Genomic DNA, 18649 nt, shown 5'->3' with positions numbered 1-18649 from the left:
TTATCAATTTTATTATTAACTTTGATTCACTGATACACCATGTAGATTCTTTCCATGATACACTGAGCAATGACAAATGTTTGCTACTCTTAATCTGGCAATTACTCAGTCTTGTTTCAGTGTGGCCTTGACTTCGCCTGTCTACATGGGCACCATAAGGGAGCATCAGGATGGGGTCACTTGATGGTTGCCTATGTGCCTACATGTTTGGCAGTATATTGACTTGATTGGACTATTGGATCATACATGAGAATTGAATTATTATGCCAAAATGAGCTTAATTGTTGACATGACAGTCATGTCAAGGGAGGGAGTTGTTACATAATATCTGTGTTAATTCCTTATTTTGTTATTTTACATTAGTCAAATATTTGCTTTTCTTATCTGTTTAGAAGTGCCCGGAACCTGGTTTTAACTGGTTCAAAGTCTCAACAGGCAGAGTTAAGTTTCACTTCCGTTACGCATGTGGAGCCTTCAGATATAAGGAGGGTTTCCCTCTGTCTGTGGGGAGCCAGTAAGATTAGGTTTGTGAGCCTACAACCCACCCACTGTACCGCCTACATTGTTTTTATAAAAACCACTTATTGGTTTAGTTCAGGGTCTCTCACAAGATGGAGCCCCTGTGTGCCACACATCTCTGGGGACCCAAGCCTGTTTTTCATGATGACTTTGAATAAATATAAAATTGAGAAATAGTTCAACTTTGTACTTTGTGAGGGACAGCATTACAATAAGAACCGGGTTGGACTAACACCATGGTGATGTTTATGTGGCACTGCTAAATTATGAAAGAGTGACAGAAAATCTCCAGATGCAACCAAGAGATGTTGCTGCCAACTATGATGATGAGTTTGAGGTGTTCTATATTGGTCCTACTGTTTGATCATTGTGATTAAAATGTGACGAGTGTGCAGAAAATCTCCATGAAGTTGTACAATTCTGATGTGGGAAATTATAATGGTTAAACAGGAGGGAAATGTTATAAAAGTTAATCTTAATGTTCGGTCAAATATATTTACCATTTTAATTGTCTTTATAATTGATTGTTACTAATACTAGATTGCCATTCTATTACTGCTATACTACTAAGTTTGCTATGATAGCATTTAACACTCAGTGTATTGAAATGTTTTATGTGTCAAAGTTTGTATTGCAGAACAATGCCATGGAAGAGGGAATATACTAAGAGCACAGATAAGATTGATGAGGCGAGACATTCTTTCATCAGTGCATTATGAAGGAAGACCAGGAATAGACTATGAGGCTGACTGTCTTATGCTATGTGATGAGGCGAGACATTCTTTCATCAGTACATGATGAAGGCTCGGGAACGGACTTTGAGACTGAATGTCTTATGTTATCAAATTATTTTATTCAATGAACTTTGGCACACCTTGGGACTGTATATAATTGGCATGAAACTCTATGTACTAGTATTTGTCTTCAGACCTATACTCTGTATGACATGTACCTTTAAAGCTTTAAATAGCAAAATATCTTAAAAACTGAAACCTGTTTTCCCTCGTGTCTCATTTTTTGTCTGTGTCAGAGAGTTTTTAGGTAGTTTTTTTCCAAACAAAGAGAAAATTGATTTCAGAGAGAATGTCCTTGACTGTGACAATGTCCAGATTCATGGCAGGATGGACACCTCCAGGCATGACTCGGTGTGATTCTGCGGTACTACCAGTTTGTTCTGTCAAGAAGTGTGCAAGCGTGGCTCAGAAAGCAGTTGGACACACATGCAGACTCAGAAACGAAGGTGTTGGAGTAAGAAAAAGGCTTTATATAGCAATCAGGCAGAGGTTTGGTACACGGTCTGCCAGGTGGAGGTAACAGGCAGCCATGAGATAGGGCCATAGTCCAAAAAATGAGCAAAGTTCAAAAACACAGAGAGACAAAGTTCAAAGGCTGAGGCAAGAGTAAGGTCCAAAAAGCTCGCAAGTCCAGCATAATTGGATCAGCATTGCCTCAATGCTCTTTGACTCTGCCCTCTCAAGAATCTCCAGGTTGGAAACTCTCTCCTGGCAGTGGATGCACATGATTGCACGGAGCGACCTTGTGTGGAACTGTTCAAGTTATTTGATGTGTTGCCAGTATAAAGTCCATGTTTCGCATTCATACAGGAGTGTCGACAGGATGACACCTTTGTAAATCTTCAGCTTGGTAGTCAGCCGAATGCCCTTCTGCTGGAGTACCTTCACTCTAAGACGACCTAGTGCTTGGCTTGCTGTCCGAATCCTGGAGGTGATTTCTTTGTCCAGTGAACCATTGTGCTAACCAAACTTCTCAACACATTTTAGTTCTGCTCCATCAATGGTGATTGCTGGTTGGGGGTTGGTGGTGTTTGGGGCTGGCCAAAGCAAAACCTCTGTCTTCCAGGCTGATGATCAGGCTGAGGAGTCTGGATGCCTTGGCCTTGTTTTATTGCAAGTAGTAAAACAAAGCAGAAAATATTCACATTTAAGAACCTGAAATCAGAGAATTTTGATTTTTTTTTTTTCTTCTTTTGACTGCTTCCATTTGGATTCACCATAGCAAATCATCCATTTCCATCTCAGCCTGCCCTCTGCATCTTCCTCTCTCACACAAACCACCTGCGTGTCCTCCCTTAGTACATCCAGAAACCTCCTCTTTGGGCCTACTCTTCTCCTCCTGCCGGGTGGCTCCATCCTCAGCGTCCTTCTCTCTGTATTTGTTTGTCAGTTTTGGTGTTGCACATAATTTGTCATCACAGCAGAATCAGCAAACAAATTCAACCTATAACAACATCAACATTTCACTTTTCTGTGGTCCAAATAAAAACTAAAAAAAAAAATAGCAAGCCAGAATACGAAATGGAGTCAGTGAGCTGCACAAATCTGTGCTGTTACCCAGCATGCTTGGCTGCAGTGTCGCTATTCATCTCTGAGGGGATTATCACAATGCAGTGTTATGCTCTCATGTTCATTTTGGAGGAAACAAACCAAATACTGCTTACAAGGCTGCGAGGTGTTGTAAAAAAGGTAGTTGTTTTTTTGTTGTTTTTTTTTGCTTTCCACACAGCATTGGCGAATAACACACATACAGAAACTCATAAATATTTGTGACTCTGTCTGTATGTGCATGTAACTGTGTTTTTCACTGTATGTTTATATCTGCATCTGTTTTGGTCAAAGGGTTTGTGTGTGTGTGTGTGTGTGTGTGTGTGGGTGGGTGAGAGTAGGAATGTAGAATCTAACAACCTCTCAGTCACTGAATCACACTTTGAAATTGGGAGCAATCTGTGCAGTAAACACCACCCACACACGCACACACACGCCCATCCAAATGCACACAGAAAAGCTTCATAAATAAGGTGGAACTCGTAGAGCTGCAGAAAACATGGTGAAGGCATTTTGTAACACTTTATTTATACCTTATGTAACAGCACAGTGACAGTGTGTACTACATTCTGTGTATACCACTGGTTCTTACCTGCATCATCGATTGCAAAGTAGGCCCAAGAACTGTTTGAATCTGTGTGTGCCTTGTGCCTTCATGTATGGGTGATTCTTTAAATACGGGCACTATTGGTCTTGTAAATGTAATTTCCACCACACCATTGCCTTACAATATAAAGCGCCTTGGGGCAACTGTTTGTTGTGATTTGGCGCTATATACATGTGCTCTGATGTCACTGTTTATCTCCATAGAAACTACCCAAACAATCTTTCATACAAACTGTTTAAAGGGACATTAAAAATCACAACAGTTGTATGACATTGAATACCCCAATTATGTTTTGATTATTTTACTGATATTTTATTCAGAGATATTTTAAAACATTAGAAAAAACTTTTCTTTACCATTCATTTTTATCAATGAAGATCAAAAGTCTGGGTGTGGGACAAGCACAAAACGGCAATATTTGCATATAATGATGCTGAAAAAAGGTGAAAAAGTCATCATAGACTACTAGAACAAATTTCTTAACACACTTTCATTGTAAAGATAACTATAAAAGTGTGAAATTTCCCCTTTTTTCTGTTTTTCATACAATATGATCAAAGGACATAATAAGTGCCCGTAGGCTAAGAATCACCCGTATGTGTGTGTGTCCCCATCTGATCAATGTGATATCTTGACAAAGTCTGCGTATCAAAGTGAAATTTGATACTCAAGCTCATCTTGAGACCTTTTTGGGGGTATTTTGGGGGGCCATTTTTCTCCTCATTACCTTTTCACAATTAACCCTTGTTGTAGTTTTTCAGTGTTCTTCTGTGTGAGAGCTCGACCAATCAGCATCAAGCCCCACCCACGCCATTTAAGGGCCACTCAAAGTACATATTCCACAGCAGGGACTAGCTTCACACTCAAGAATTTTTAGGAATATCACTTTTCACTGGTGGTCCCTGCAGTAGAGACACATGTAAAGATGTCAGACCTCCTAAAACGGGCGGCAAATTGCTGCAGTAGAAATGAACCTAAAGTCATTGTGCATCAGTGCATTTTGGGCACACAAGGTCACCTCATTAAGACCTCAGAAAACCTTTGCATGGGGCTCATTTTGATTCTAATTCTTTCCACCAGGGGACCAAGTCTCTGAAACCTTGTGTAGGTGCTATCTTAGGCCCCTTCACACATAGTACAAACGTGGCCAAATTGTGCACGAAGCAGGAATCGTATGTAATACGTGTAAAATCATAGCTGCCTCCAGCGCCTCGTACACCTGTTGCTACAGTTATTTGTGCACACCAGCAGCTGAAAGACAAAGCGTGCCCTGTGAAGGCCCATTCGATCCCTCTCGCGGCAGGTGTCGGCCAAATTCCAAGTGACACACACGAACATCTAACACTGCCCGCTTAACACTTTGAAAATGTGTGGCCATTCACGCTGTTAGCATGAAAACAGTCAGCAGATGTTCACTTTGGAGCTGGATGTGAAATTTGTCTAAGTGCCCCACGAGTGTGGCGTTGTAAACAGCAACACACATGTGGTGCATGTGTCTCGCACGTTTGCGCGTATCACGCCCCCGCTCCCCCCCCCAAACACATGTGGCATATGTGTGTTTCACGCCCCCCCCGCTCCCCCTACACATGTGGGGGGGGGCACACTTGCATAAAATGTTTATATGTATATACAGACATGAACACATGCGTGGCCAGACTGCCAGGTCAGAGCGCACACAGCATGGCGAGCTGCCTGTCAGCTGCTGACCAGTGACACAAATGACTGCTCAGTGCACAGGATGTGTCACAGAACAAACACAGAGACCACAGCCAGGACAGGCATATTAATAAGTACTACACTACCTACATACACAATTACATAACAAATAACTAAAAAATAATGCTCACATAACAGAGTGACACATTGGTGTGTGCACTGAACTGACGGGGTGTGGCCACCGACAGCAGCAGCTGTTGAGATCTCTAGTTCTGGATGTCCCAACTGGGGAACACATGCTGTGTTTTGACGCACATGAACTTACAACAGTCCACTGTGACTCGTGTGTGTCTGCTTGTTGTCCTCACGTGGGCATACATAAAAATATATATCACTGTTGCGATGGGTTGCAGTGAGTGAGTGCACAGCGCACACATTGACAGGTTGTTCCAGGTGAAACGGACCTTCAGATCAAAACACGCAACGGGCGATCTAAATATCACGTCACCCACGTGTGCTCTGTTCGACATGACGCGGTGTCTGTCCTGTGGTGTGACATCCAAAGGACATGCGTGTTTGGCCAGACATGCGTGCAGGGCCGGCTGGACACGCCGGACCAGCAGATGTGGACATGATTCATTCATGTCATTTTATGACTGTACGTCTGTGACCATGGGCCATCCACAGAGGAACAGATGGTTCATACTTGTATTGTCCGCTCGATAAGAGGGATTCAATAAAATGCAGTGTTTTTATATGGTGTGTGGTTTTATTTTTTAAATACGTCAATGTCCTTCTTGATTTCAGGCATTTTTCCACACCTTTTATAGGACAGCGATGATAATGCAGTGGTAAAGTTGGCAGTCAGATCTTTTGTAAATTGCGGGTTTGAATCTCATGGGTGGCATGTATTTTTTTTTTCACAGCAGCTGCGTGATGTGTTTACACATGCTCCAGCTGCTTGTGCGGTGTTCCCACTGCAATGGTTTCGTGCACGGTGCATGCTGGTGCATGTAATTCACCCTGATTTGTGCTCATTCGTACTATGTGTGAAGGGGCCCTTAAAGGCTTTGTATGTCAAGGTGAAACTTCACATGCAAGGTCACCTTCTGACAACTTCAACACTGGGCTTGGTAACTTAAGTGAGGGTACGTATCGAGGCTGTGACTTGTGATTTTCGATTAATCTGGTGATTATTTTCTCAATTGATCAGTTAGGTGTTTGGTCCATAAAATGTAAGAAAATAACAAAAATTCTGCAAATGTCTTATTTTGTCCACAACACAAAGATATTCCGTTTACTGTCAAAGAAGAATAAAGACACCTTAAAGTATATTGATTAAATTTATTTATTTCAAATTTAAGAAGTTGAAATGTTTGTTTATACTTGTTTGTTATTAATTTACAAACTAATGTGATATTTGGAATGAGTGATCTTTGGACGAGTAGAAATCCTATCTAATCCCAACGCACATAAATTGGAGCCAAATCCCATGGTAATCTGATCTCCTCAAATGAGCAGCACCAAAGCAGGATGGAATGAAATATGACTAATGTAGTTCAATTGGTTCTGTTTGATCATCCTCATGTCAAGTTATCACCTCTTAGTTGTTTTTTACTTGGCAGCAAGAGCAACCTTCTCATGATGAGGACCCATCTCAGGCTGTTGGTTCTTCACCCCAAACCCCGATATCTAAATGTGGTGACCTGGCTTTGTCCCTGGAGTACCATCCTGACACAGAGAAGCTGGTGGTCTGTGTGATCACAGCGCGGGATGTTCCAGACAAGGCACGGAGTGGTATGGACTCCTGGCAGGTTCATATGGTCTTACTGCCCTCTAAGAAGCAACGCCACAAGACCTCGGTACAAAAAGGATCGCTGCCGCACTTCAACGAGACGTTTCGCTTCTCACGTCTGGAGCCATCTGACCTGCCGATGTCAGCCATCAGGTTTCGGCTGTACGCCCTCAGTGGCAGGATGTGTCGTGAACGCATGATGGGCGAGAAGGTTCTGTGGCTCAGTGGGCTCAACCCAAATGGAGGAACAGTGGAAATGACACTGGTTATGGAGCCGCGCAGTAATCTGAAGGTACGTTTCTTGAAGTCAAGTTTGAGATGTTGAGTTGCTTCTTAAGGTGCTTTTTAAGCAGTAGCATCATCAAAAATATGTATGAATGCAAGACAGTAGTTTTAATTATGCATTTACAAATTACACAGGCATATCGCATTACACCAGTTTATTGCCCAGAAGTCATGGAAAAAGTGACAAGAATAACCAAAACTGTTTAATTATGGATGGAAATGTTGTCTTCCTTCTTCCTCCGTTTGTGGCTTTGCCAACATGCGCAGCTTTCCAGCATTTCCCACCTGTTTCTTGACAAAACTCTTTGAGCATTAGTGCACACTGCCTACTGAGTTGCCCTGATCTGTAAAATGGCGACCACGCCTCCTTGCCGGGACCCATCTCAGTACGACTGCAGACTCTAGTTCTCATATATACGGCTCTATGGACACACCATATGTGCGTGGTGCTGGGGGGGAGGGAACATGACACACTGACCGTTTAGCTGTTGCCACCTTGACCGCACCTCGACAGTGTTTTCCTGGGCGCGACATTCATGCTGGCTGCGCAAATGGGCCCACATTTTTGTAGTGCCCAGCTACACTGTTGGAAGTTCATGGGTGGCACCTCGACCTTGGACAAATGTGGCTCGAATGGGCATTTGTCCACCATTCGCCCTCATTCGGACGCTTGGCCAGGGTCCGATATGGCCGATCATGTTGTGCAGCCCCTCGACCGCAGTCCAAATGGCCCAACTTGTGTATGACTTGCCGAAAGAATGTTGCTTAGACTAAGTTAGGAGCTCTTTGAGGGCTTTGTAATTCTCACCTTTTCATCAATAAAAAATGGTCTAGCTTTGAACCATTTGGCACGCTGAAACATATTTTTGAATCATATATTTTCCTAATTTTTTAACCACCTCCAGTAATTTGGTGGATATGGATGGTGCATAAAACAATCAGTTATACATCGTACATAACCAATTTAAATTTTTCAATTTTTTTCATTTATATAGCGCCAAATCACAACAAAGTTGCCTCAAGGCGCTTCACACAAGTCAGGTCTAACCTTACCAAATTATTAAAGAATTAGAAAATGATTTATAAAAAATATTTTCTGATGTTCCAAATGGTACCATTCTACAGTAAATTAAGTAAATTACTTGATATCCATATTTTTTTTTATCATATCAGAGTTGCAAAAATAATGAATAATAAAGAATTAAAAAACCAACACTTGGATGTAAAATTACTTTATTTTATGATGAATTCCTTATTGTAATAGATTATAACAAATTTCCACTGTATCATGCGCCATACAATCAATTGTAAAGTATTATCAATTGTGCAGTATTACATTTCACTGAGTGACTTGAATCATTGTTGAATTCTACATGCATAAACTAAAAATTTGAACAAATATACGGCAGGTTCCGCTGATTAGCAACATTCCGTGGACGCTGCAATCTGGGATCTCACAGCAATAGTACGGCGATCGTGATTGGTCTGCTACACCATTGCATCTATTACAATATCGCTGATTGGTTGGACGATAGGATTGGCCACAAATTTTAAAGTGAAAATAATTGCCGAAATTATTAGTTTTCATGCTTTTGTGAGCAGCTTTTTGATGTGGGGATAAACATTTTCCGAACAACAATAATATTTTTCGAATTTCCGTTCAAAGTTGCCCCCCTATGTGTTGCACGAAACGGAGCTTTAGATGATCATGTTACTGTGGCCTAACAGAGATATTCTGCAGGACTCAAACTTTAAAACTTTGCTTCCAGTTTTGCAGATTTAGCGATACTCACTTGTGTCCATAAATGACCACAAAGCTGTAGTGAAAGCACACAAACTGTCACTGTTTTGTCAGGCTGTGGACTCTCAGCTGAGCCTGTCTGCAGTGTCTCAGAGTGACAGTGCCTCATCCACCCAGTCTCTGACCCATGGCGGCGTCCCCGAGCTGCTGGTGGGCCTCACCTACAACGCCACCACAGGACGCATGTCTGTGGAGCTCATTAAGGGCAGCCACTTCAGAAACCTGGCGATCAACAGGCCACCAGGTCTGTGAGCCGTGCACACACACACACACACACACACACCTGAAACGTGCACACCTAAAAAATGCAAGACAAAAATGTGTCTAGGATTTAAGGGTGTTTATTATCAGAAATGCAATATAGCATTCATAACTATCTGTGGGCGGCACGGTGGATAAGTGGTTAACACTGTAGAAGGTCCTGGAATCTTTGTGTGTCAAATTTGCATGTTCTCCCTGTATTTGCGTGGGTTCCTTCCTGGTGCTCCGGCTTCCTCCCACTTCCAAAGACATGCAGGTTTAATGAATTGGGAACTTTAAACTGACCGTAGCTGTGTGTGAATGCATTTGTTGATATGTGGCCCTGTGTTAGACTGGTGTCCTATCCGCAGCGGACCCTGCCTCTCACCCTATGACTGTTGGGTTAGGCTCCCCCCTGTGATCCTTGTTTGGAGTAAGCAGGTATAGAAAATGAATGATTGACTGTTCATTAGTGTGCACTGCATAAACATTATCAGGAAAGTTTATTCCTGAGGATTCATTTTATTGTTGATCAAATGCAGTGATCTCAATCAATATATAATGTTACTAAACATCAAACATGAATGTTTAACAAAGAAGGGTGAATTTTGCTTGAAATAGAAACGCTGAATCTGTCTGGAGTCGGCTGTTCTCAGAGACTGAGAGACCAGGCAAGAAGGCGACGTGATGCCACTCAGACACCCATGGAAACTCTGAAGGAGTTACACACTTCTGTGGCTATGATTCGGGAAAATGTGCATAGTGCAACTTTTGTTGTTGCCTCACTAATTACACGGCTTCATCACGGAGTGGAACACAGAACAACTGTATTAAAAAGAAGACTTCAAATTTCAGCTACAATTTGTGAGAAGGCACATTAGAGAATCGAGCCTAGATTTTGGGTTTTTTGTTTTAACGTCCTTGGTAATACTTTACATAGGCTGCGTTAATTGACATTAGTTAATGGAGTAAGTAAGTATTACCTTTATGCAGTAAGTATTAACTAACAATTGAAGTGAGTTAACTTATTTAGTAGTCATTTATTAATGGTGTTCAGTAGTTTTCTAAATTATTCAATAGCATGACAATTAATATTTTAATAAACATGAACAACATTAATAAATGATCATTAAACACACTTAAGTCTTATTTTGTTGTTTGAGAGTACCTATTATTGCATTAGTTAATGAGGAGCCTGTGCCTGATCCCGTCAGATCACAGAAGCTGAGCAGGGTGGGTTCCTGGTTAGTACTTGGATGGGAAACCTCTTCAGAAGACCAGGGGCTGAGTTTGTTTCTCCTGGTAAAACTCGACTTGCATCAGGAAGGGTATCCGACGTAAAACGTGCCAAATCCCAGTGCGGATCTGTGCTGGAGCCGCTGTGGCGACCCTGGACAAAGCACAGCTGAGTGACATACATGTCTCTGGTTTTTGGTTTTTGAGATTAAGCGACACTTGGAAAGGGCGTGTGGAGTCATGAGGTCACTGGACAAAGATGTTTGGCGATGCTGATATCTTTGCAGGCGAATGAAGATCCAAGTCTTAAGGTACTGGTGCTGCTTGTCTTGCTGTATGGTTGTGAGTAGGGATGGGTATTGATAAGATTTTAATCGATATCGATACCATTATCGATTCCTTATCGATACCTTGTGAATTTTCTGTGTACTAAAAGTAGGCTTTACAGGTTTTCTATGTCAACAACATTTTATTGAGTCTTAAAGTAAATAATATGAAATTGGTCACTGGATCGTTAAACTCTGGACATAATAAATACATGGTGGATCCTTGATCTCTGTACATAAATAGAAATAAACAAAATCTGTAGTTTTTGTCAAAAGCATTTCCTTTCAAATATTATTGGCATGAATGCCTTTCCATACATCTGAGCTGAGCTATTGCAGCTGGCTGTGCTGCACGTCAGGATGTAATTCATAAAGAATGCAGGACGTCTCATTTTGGGAGGGAAAAAAAAAATGTTTTAGTCGATTGTAGTTTATTGTCTGTATTCCAGAGTTTGGAATGAGGTGTCATTTTATTTAAAGCAGCGATTCGTTTTGAAGTTATTAATTCTGACCAGACTCTGTCTTGGCAGAGAGCCGCGCAGTGTTTGGAGCCGTGCCAATAGAACAGAAGACTATTCTCGATTCTTGACTACAAAAAGACAAGAGTCCCAGTTAGTGAGTTTAATCCACACAAAAGTGACTCACGATTGACATATTTCAATGGCTTTGAGAGGGGTTAAGAAGTGAACTTGCCGCTTCTGAAGAGCAGCGAATCAAAGAACCAACGAGCCAGCGGATCGAAGCACTGCTTCATTGGTTCATGGTTCAAAGTGGAGACGTGCTGCAGAAGCAGTTGATTACAGACCTGCTGCAGGGTCTGTAATCAACGTAGAGAAATGATCATTTTCCCGACAAACACCCTCAAAAACAACGGCCACTCTGAAGGACCGATAAGGGAATCGTTAAGCAAAAAGGCTATTGATATCGGTGGATTGAATCATTTCTTAACGATACCCGAAAATAACTGGTTCCTGATATCCAACCCTAGTTGCAAGACATGGACGCTAACCAGTGAGCTAAGGTGACGACTGGATATCTTTGCTATTAGGTCTCTTTGGAGGATTCTTGGGTACCCCTGGAATGACCTTGAATCAAACGAGCAGTTACTAAGAGAGACTAGAATGAGGAGTGTCAGTGACAATGTTTTGGCCATGTGCCTGCCCTGTTTCAAGGCCAAGGGAACACCCATGTTTCACCTAGCTGAGACAGATAGATAGTTATTTTAGAAATGTGGGAATGGACCCGTTGCCTGTCTGGGTCATTGCCATCCAGGACCCAAGGTGATTCTGTGGTGTGCAGCATCATCACATGCTCCCAGACATGACTTGATTATTTTGGATTTAAAATGCAGACCTGTTGGAAGGTGGCACCCCTAATACCTCAGTGCCAGTAATTCTGTCTTATACTGTCTGTAGGTGTTCTGGGGGCTTGTAAGACTTTTTTTGGTCTGCAATGTTGATGTTTGCTTTGTTGCAGTTTTGTATTTGATCTTTCTTAACGGCAGCAGTAAGGCCTCTGTGTCATCATATAACATTTGTGACTTAGACCTCACCGTTTCAGTCACGTTGCTACAGTAGTTTTAAGTAAATGTGTTAAACCCTCATGCTTGACTTTAGTCCGTCTGTTTTTCAGACACCTACGGGCGACTCGCACTACTTAACTCAGTCGGTCAGGAGATTTCACGTTGCAAGACATCAGTGCGGCGCGGCCAGCCCAACCCTGTCTACAAGGAGACCTTCGTCTTTCAGGTCGCACTGTTCCAGCTGTCGGATGTGACGCTTCTCGTTTCCATCTACAACCGGCGCAGCATGAAGCGCAAGGAGATGGTGGGCTGGATCTCTCTGGGCCAGAACAGCAGTGGTGAGGAGGAGCAGCTCCACTGGCAGGACATGAAGGAGAGTCAAGGCCAGCAGGTCTGCCGCTGGCATGTCCTGCTGGAAGCGTAACACTGCATGTGGCTGCAGGATAGCAGAGCTGAGCTCAGGAATGCTTCTGACTGGCATGTTTTTCTTTTTTGGTTTGTTTGTTTTGGTCTATTAGAAGAAATAGCAGGGACCAAATTTTTGAGGAGGAAACCTGTCTATGTGATTTAAGAAGTGATGGATATGAGCATTTCCGTCAATTATCTTCCATCCCTAGGCCACATAAACGTCAGACAGCCGTTTTTGTTGATGTTAAATAAATCTGCTCTTGGAGGCCAGCGGTGATTTGAAGTAAAACAGTTTGGTTGATACAGGAATTAACAAGGAGAGAAATCTTAGGACACAAAGAACGGCTTCACCAAGGTTACATACACCTGTTTTTTTGAAAGTCACTCTTTTCTTTATTTCATTTTGGAATTGAAATCCTCTAAAGTGGCATTTTTCAAAGAAAAGTTGTATCTTTGTTACATGATCTTTACACTTTGGTACAGAAAATCACTTTACAGGTTGAAAAAAATCAAGGCTTTAAAGAGCATCAGCCTGAAAGCCGAACGTCGAACCTTCATTTCTACTTTTGTTTTGTTCGCACATTTCAGTTCGGAGGTGAAGGTGCTCCAGTTATTGAATGCTGTCAGAAGAGAAATTGTGCTAAGATTTTTTTTTCTTCATTTTTTTTTTTTTTTTTTCTTTTTTCTTCTGCTGTCTGGTGAATCAGCAGAGATGCAGAGCTGATCGGCTCAGCAGATCTGTTCCTTTCACACGGTCCAAAGCAAATCAAACAGGAACAAAAAGTCTTGGAAATGGAATTTTGAAAAGTGCTATTCCTGTGTCGCAGAAACTCGGCAAGAATTAAATATAAACAAACAAAAAAACATTTTAAACTGTGCTGAGACAGATGATTTTGGAACTCTGGTAAACGGGCTGAAGATGCTGATTCTGTGCATTAATCTTTGTGTGCAGTTAATACAAAAAAAGCTACAAACACAAATCTACATTACTTTTCCTTTCATTACTAAACACTATTATTAATTTTTTTAAAGTATTTCTGAATGTTAAACATTATTACAATTGTTGAGGTTCCATAATTGTTTAGGATTTGAAACTCTTGAGAGTTCTTTGCCAAGACGTCACACAAATGAATTAGTGTTTTTTTGTTTTTGTCAGTCGTCTGCAGTACCACTCAAATCTTGTTGCATTACACCAGATGGCAGGTCGCGTCCACACACGGAATTGTACGTAGAGCACAGAACAAGAAATTAGCACAAGACAATGACAGCAGCAACAAACAATAAGCCTCATTTTGGTCAGCAGGTGCGTTTTAAAAGCAGTTATTGATTTAAGCATCAAGCAGCCCGTCTGGGTCCTGGTTAGTACTCGGATGGGAAATCTCTTCGGTAGACCAGGAGCTGTGTGTGTGTTTCTTCAGGTACAACTGGAGATGTGTCAGGAAGAGACTCCAATGTAAAACTTGTGCAAAATTCCAGCATGGCTCTGTGCTCGGTTCACTGCAGCGATCCTGTACAAAAACGGGAGCAGCCGGCAAGATGATGGCATTTATTTAAGCATCAAGTACCTCGCAGACATTGACGTGAACCCCCCATGACATCACTCATAGGTTTTATGAAACTCAGTGACACTAGAAGTGCCATGTCTTCATTAGAAAATAAAGTGGGACGAAGTCACCATCAAGTCACTCTCAAGTCATCAATCAGCAAGTCCCAGGTCAAGTCTCAAGTCATAATTACCACCAGTTGTTTGCAAGCTGACTTGAGACTTGGCTTTTGGCCAGTCTGTGAACAATTTTTATGGGCTATTAGCAGAACCTTAAAATCGGATCAGGGAGAGGAAGCCAGTGAAGATATGCTAAAATGGGTGTAATGTGGTCACACTTTCAAGTCTGACAGCAACATTTTGAAGCAGTTGGAGACCCCTAATGCTGAACTGCGGTAAACCAGAAAATAGAACATTGCAGTAGTCGAATCGAGAAGAGATAAATGCATGAATTAGGGTCTCAGCATCAAACAGCTTTGTAAAGTGGACTTTTTTCAGTCAACACTTTAAGTTAAAAATTGAAGTGCTGATGCCACAAGATATAATTAATTCAGTTTATTTAGTGCCAAACCACAACATAACGTACCTCAAACAATATTTACTCCAACAACAGGGATTGAAGTTCTCCCTCACTGCAACAGATTTCTGTCAATTGGGCGCCAAAACGCAAAAATCAAGGCTGGACACAAGATAGAAAATTTACCAGGTCCAAAAATTGACTTTTTAGAATAAAGCCTGTGTTTTTTTGTTTTTTTTGGGTGGGGGGGGTGCTTTCTTTCTGCTCACAGCGAGTTCTCGCGCGTGTTTCTTTATGTTCTATGTGCAGTCTATTGGAGGGGGAGGGACCGGTGGGTCAGCCTGCTGTGTGTTTGTGTTACAGCGTGGTGACGACACAGTGAGCAAACAGCAGAGTGCAGAGTTTTACAAACATATTTTTAAACTTTTCTTTTCTTTCAAAGTCTGCTTGTGTCTGTGAGTGTCCTTGCTGTAGTTAAACTAAAAACTAGTTGCAGACCTGTGACTCATTAACAACAAACACTAATGCTTTTTTTCCCCCACCCAAAATATACCTGAAATCCTTTCTGAGGATGGCATGATGTAAAATATGCACATAAAATCTTCTTACCTCTCAATCAGGTCACACTTTCCACATAAATTAAAGGGAAATTCATCTTGGACTCATATACTGCATACAGTGCACGATAAAAACAAAAGAAAAAAAACACAAATATAAATATGACACAAGAACCAACCATATATATATATATATATATATATATATATATATATATATATATATACAGCTTTTCATCTGCAAAGATGGTCATAACATTTGTACTCATGTCAAAATTACCACCAAAATTAAATTTTTTGGTATAAGGTGTCGTTTTTTTTTAGACATGTTTAACGTAGGCTCCATGTTGTCCAATTACTGTCTGCAAACATGTTGTCATGTTCTGCAACCTTTTGGAAAATGTTCTGAATTCCTCGGCGGATACCTTCCTTCAGCTAAACAAGAGTCCGAGGCCTAGGGTTTCCATAGATCCTGTTCTTGAGATGGTGCCAAAGTTCAATAATTTTTGTCCATTGTTGTATGGTTAGTTTTGGCATTTTCCTGGTGCTTGCAATAAGAAATGAAGCATTAGTGACAAAATGACTGCGTTTTAAGGATCAAACAAAGCATTTTAAAAGTTGGACATTTTTTGGGACACCCTATATTATCTTTTTGGCAGAACAATTTGCCATTTTCTTAGCTGTCTCCACCCAAAGGTTTCTTTCTTTATTTATTTATTTTTTATTTTTGCTTTGCTTTGCTTTCTTCCCTGCAACAAGCACAGTGGTAACGGGAAAACTCATTCAGGTGTTTTATTTTTTTCTCCGAAGGAACTTCAAGCTGATGACCAATCTAACGAGACAAAACAAAAAGCCTAACAGGATGAAAAGAACATGCAATGACATAAATGTTGCAGTAAAACAACCACATATAGTAAGTACACTGTTAACGCAGATGGGATAGTTGAATAGACAACAATGTGGCATTGAGCAGAATCCCACAGAGATCGACTGCATTAGTGAGTCAGTACTGATGTCAGATCAGTCACTGGGGTAGATTTTCCATCAACCCAGACATACCTCCAAACGCTCCCCAAGATGCCCCTTCCTCCAGCAAAGCAAGTTCCCAGGTTCAAACGTTCCACAGCCTGCACACTCATACACAAGACCACATTTATCAACACATATGATGCAACAGACAAAGTAATCCTTAATGTCAAGAATGTCCTTAATGTCCATTGTTATTTCAGGAAAAACTGGATTTATTATAATTATTGTACAGTCACACCTCATTAACAGAGTGCACGAGTCAGTTATTGTATATGACACATTAATGGCATCATTACAAATTACAAAAAAAAATGATCATCTAAACTGAACTGACACTATAGATTTTGTCCACTGAGAACATTGTGTTACAGCTGATTGCGGGAAGCAGAAAAAAGGTAATTTTAATTCATCGGGTAAATATGGTGTCTGGACTCGTTCTGTGTCAGTTACTGTAAATGGCTCTTTGCTGCTTGTGTACACATTCTTAATGACTGCAGCGTTTACACGGTGACTAACGGAGCTCTGACACGAGGTGCTTTGTTTTGCATAATTAAACAGACACTTTTCACAGAGAAATATTTTTTAGTTAACATATGGGAAAATATAATCTAGCAGAAACCAAAAGTTGCATTCTGTTCGCTTGAAGTTGACTTGCATTCATCACACATTAATTCATATCTTTTATTTGTCTGTTTAAAAAATATGAACTATGTTAGAATAGAACAGAACAGTCTGCATTGTCATTGTACTGGGGTAGGGGGTTAGTGAAATTGGGGATGCTCCTGCCGAGCTACTGTACACTGTACGAAAAAAATGTTTTTTGCATATTCAGAGCTGAAAATATATCCACTAGAATCATTTTTTGTTTTTTTTAATCCAGGATATATATATATATATATACACGAGGTCTGTCAATAAAGTATAGGTCCTTTTATTTTTTTCAAAAACTATATGGATTTCATTCATATGTTTTTACGTCAGACATGCTTGAACCCTCGTGCGCATGCGTGAGTTTTTCCACGCCTGTCGGTGACGTCATTCGCCTGTGAGCACTCCTTGTGGGAGGAGTCATCCAGCCCCTCGTCGGAATTCCTTTGTCTGAGAAGTTGCTGAGAGACTGGCGCTTTGTTTGATCAAACTTTTTTCTAAACCTGTGAGACACATCGAAGTGGACATGGTTCGAAAAATTAAGCTGGTTTTCGGTGAAAATTTTAACGGCTGATGAGAGATTTTGAGGTGATACTGTCGCTTTAAGGACTTCCCACGGAGCGAGATGTGCAGCGGTCCCAGGCGCCATCGTCAGCCTGTTTCAAGCTGAAAACCTCCACATTTCAGGCTCTATTGATCCAGGACGTCGTGAGAGAACAGAGAAGTTTCAGAAGAAGTCGGTTTCAGCATTTTATCCGGATATTCCACTGTTAAAGGAGATTTTTTTAATGAAAGACGTGCGGGCGGATTGCAGCGTCCGTTGGAAGCCTTAAGGACAAGTTGGAACATGTCCAGCTGTTAAACAATTTCTCATATACTCACTCCACTGAAAGTCATCAAAAGCCGCCTGGATTTTACAAATGGTTATCAACACGGAGGTGTTTTTCCTGTGCCGCCGCACCGCGCCGGTTGCGTCCCGACGCACGGACCCGTCCGCACGTCTTTCATTAAAAAAATCTCCTTTAACAGTGGAATATCCAGATAAAATGCTGAAACCGACTTCTTCTGAAACTTCTCTGTTCTCTCACGACATCCTGGATCAATAGAGCCTGAAATGTGGAGGTTTTCAGCTTGAAACAGGCTGACGACGGCGCCTGGGACCACTGCACGACGTCTCGCTCCGTGGGAAGTCCTTAAAGCGACAGTATCACCTCAAAATCTCTCATCAGCCGTTAAAATTTTCACCGAAAACCATCTTAATTTTTCGAACCGTGTCCACTTCGATGTGTCTCACGCGTTTAGAAAAAATTTTGATCAAACAAAGCGCCGGTCTCTCAGCAACTTCTCAGACAAAGGAATTCCGACGAGGGGCTGGACAACTCCTCCCACAAGGACTGCTCAGAGGCGAATGACGTCACCGACAGGCGTGGAAAAACTCACGCATGCGCACGAGGGTTCAAGCATGTCTGACGTAAAAACATATGAATGAAATCCATATAGTTTTTGAAAAAAATAAAAAGGACCTATACTTTATTGACAGCCCTCGTATATATATATAGATATAGATTAAAACCTCATACAAGCATTTTTAAATGTTAGCATCCAACGGCTCTGTTTT

General features: G+C 41.3%; 1 protein-coding gene across 3 annotated transcripts in view; it reads left to right on the top strand.

Moving 5' to 3' along the window:
- syt16 (synaptotagmin XVI) overlaps positions 1-12808 on the top strand; it is a 101531-nt gene extending 88723 nt beyond the window's left edge. For 2 of the 3 annotated variants that reach the window (XM_034159422.1, XM_034159423.1), the window contains 3 exons: positions 6750-7211; positions 9060-9249; positions 12440-12753. In XM_034159422.1, the coding sequence (XP_034015313.1) occupies positions 6750-7211; positions 9060-9249; positions 12440-12753 (966 nt within the window). Of the gene's footprint in view, positions 1-6749; positions 7212-9059; positions 9250-12439 lie in introns of all 3 variants that reach the window. The other variant, XM_034159421.1, reaches the window with a different exon arrangement.
- The last annotated feature ends 5841 nt before the right edge of the window (positions 12809-18649 follow it).

This window comes from Thalassophryne amazonica, chromosome 19 (genome assembly GCF_902500255.1).
Source record: "Thalassophryne amazonica chromosome 19, fThaAma1.1, whole genome shotgun sequence".
Taxonomy (NCBI): domain Eukaryota; kingdom Metazoa; phylum Chordata; class Actinopteri; order Batrachoidiformes; family Batrachoididae; genus Thalassophryne; species Thalassophryne amazonica.
The sequence above is the reverse complement of the archived record's forward strand: the minus strand, read 5'-3'. Positions and strand labels throughout refer to the sequence as shown.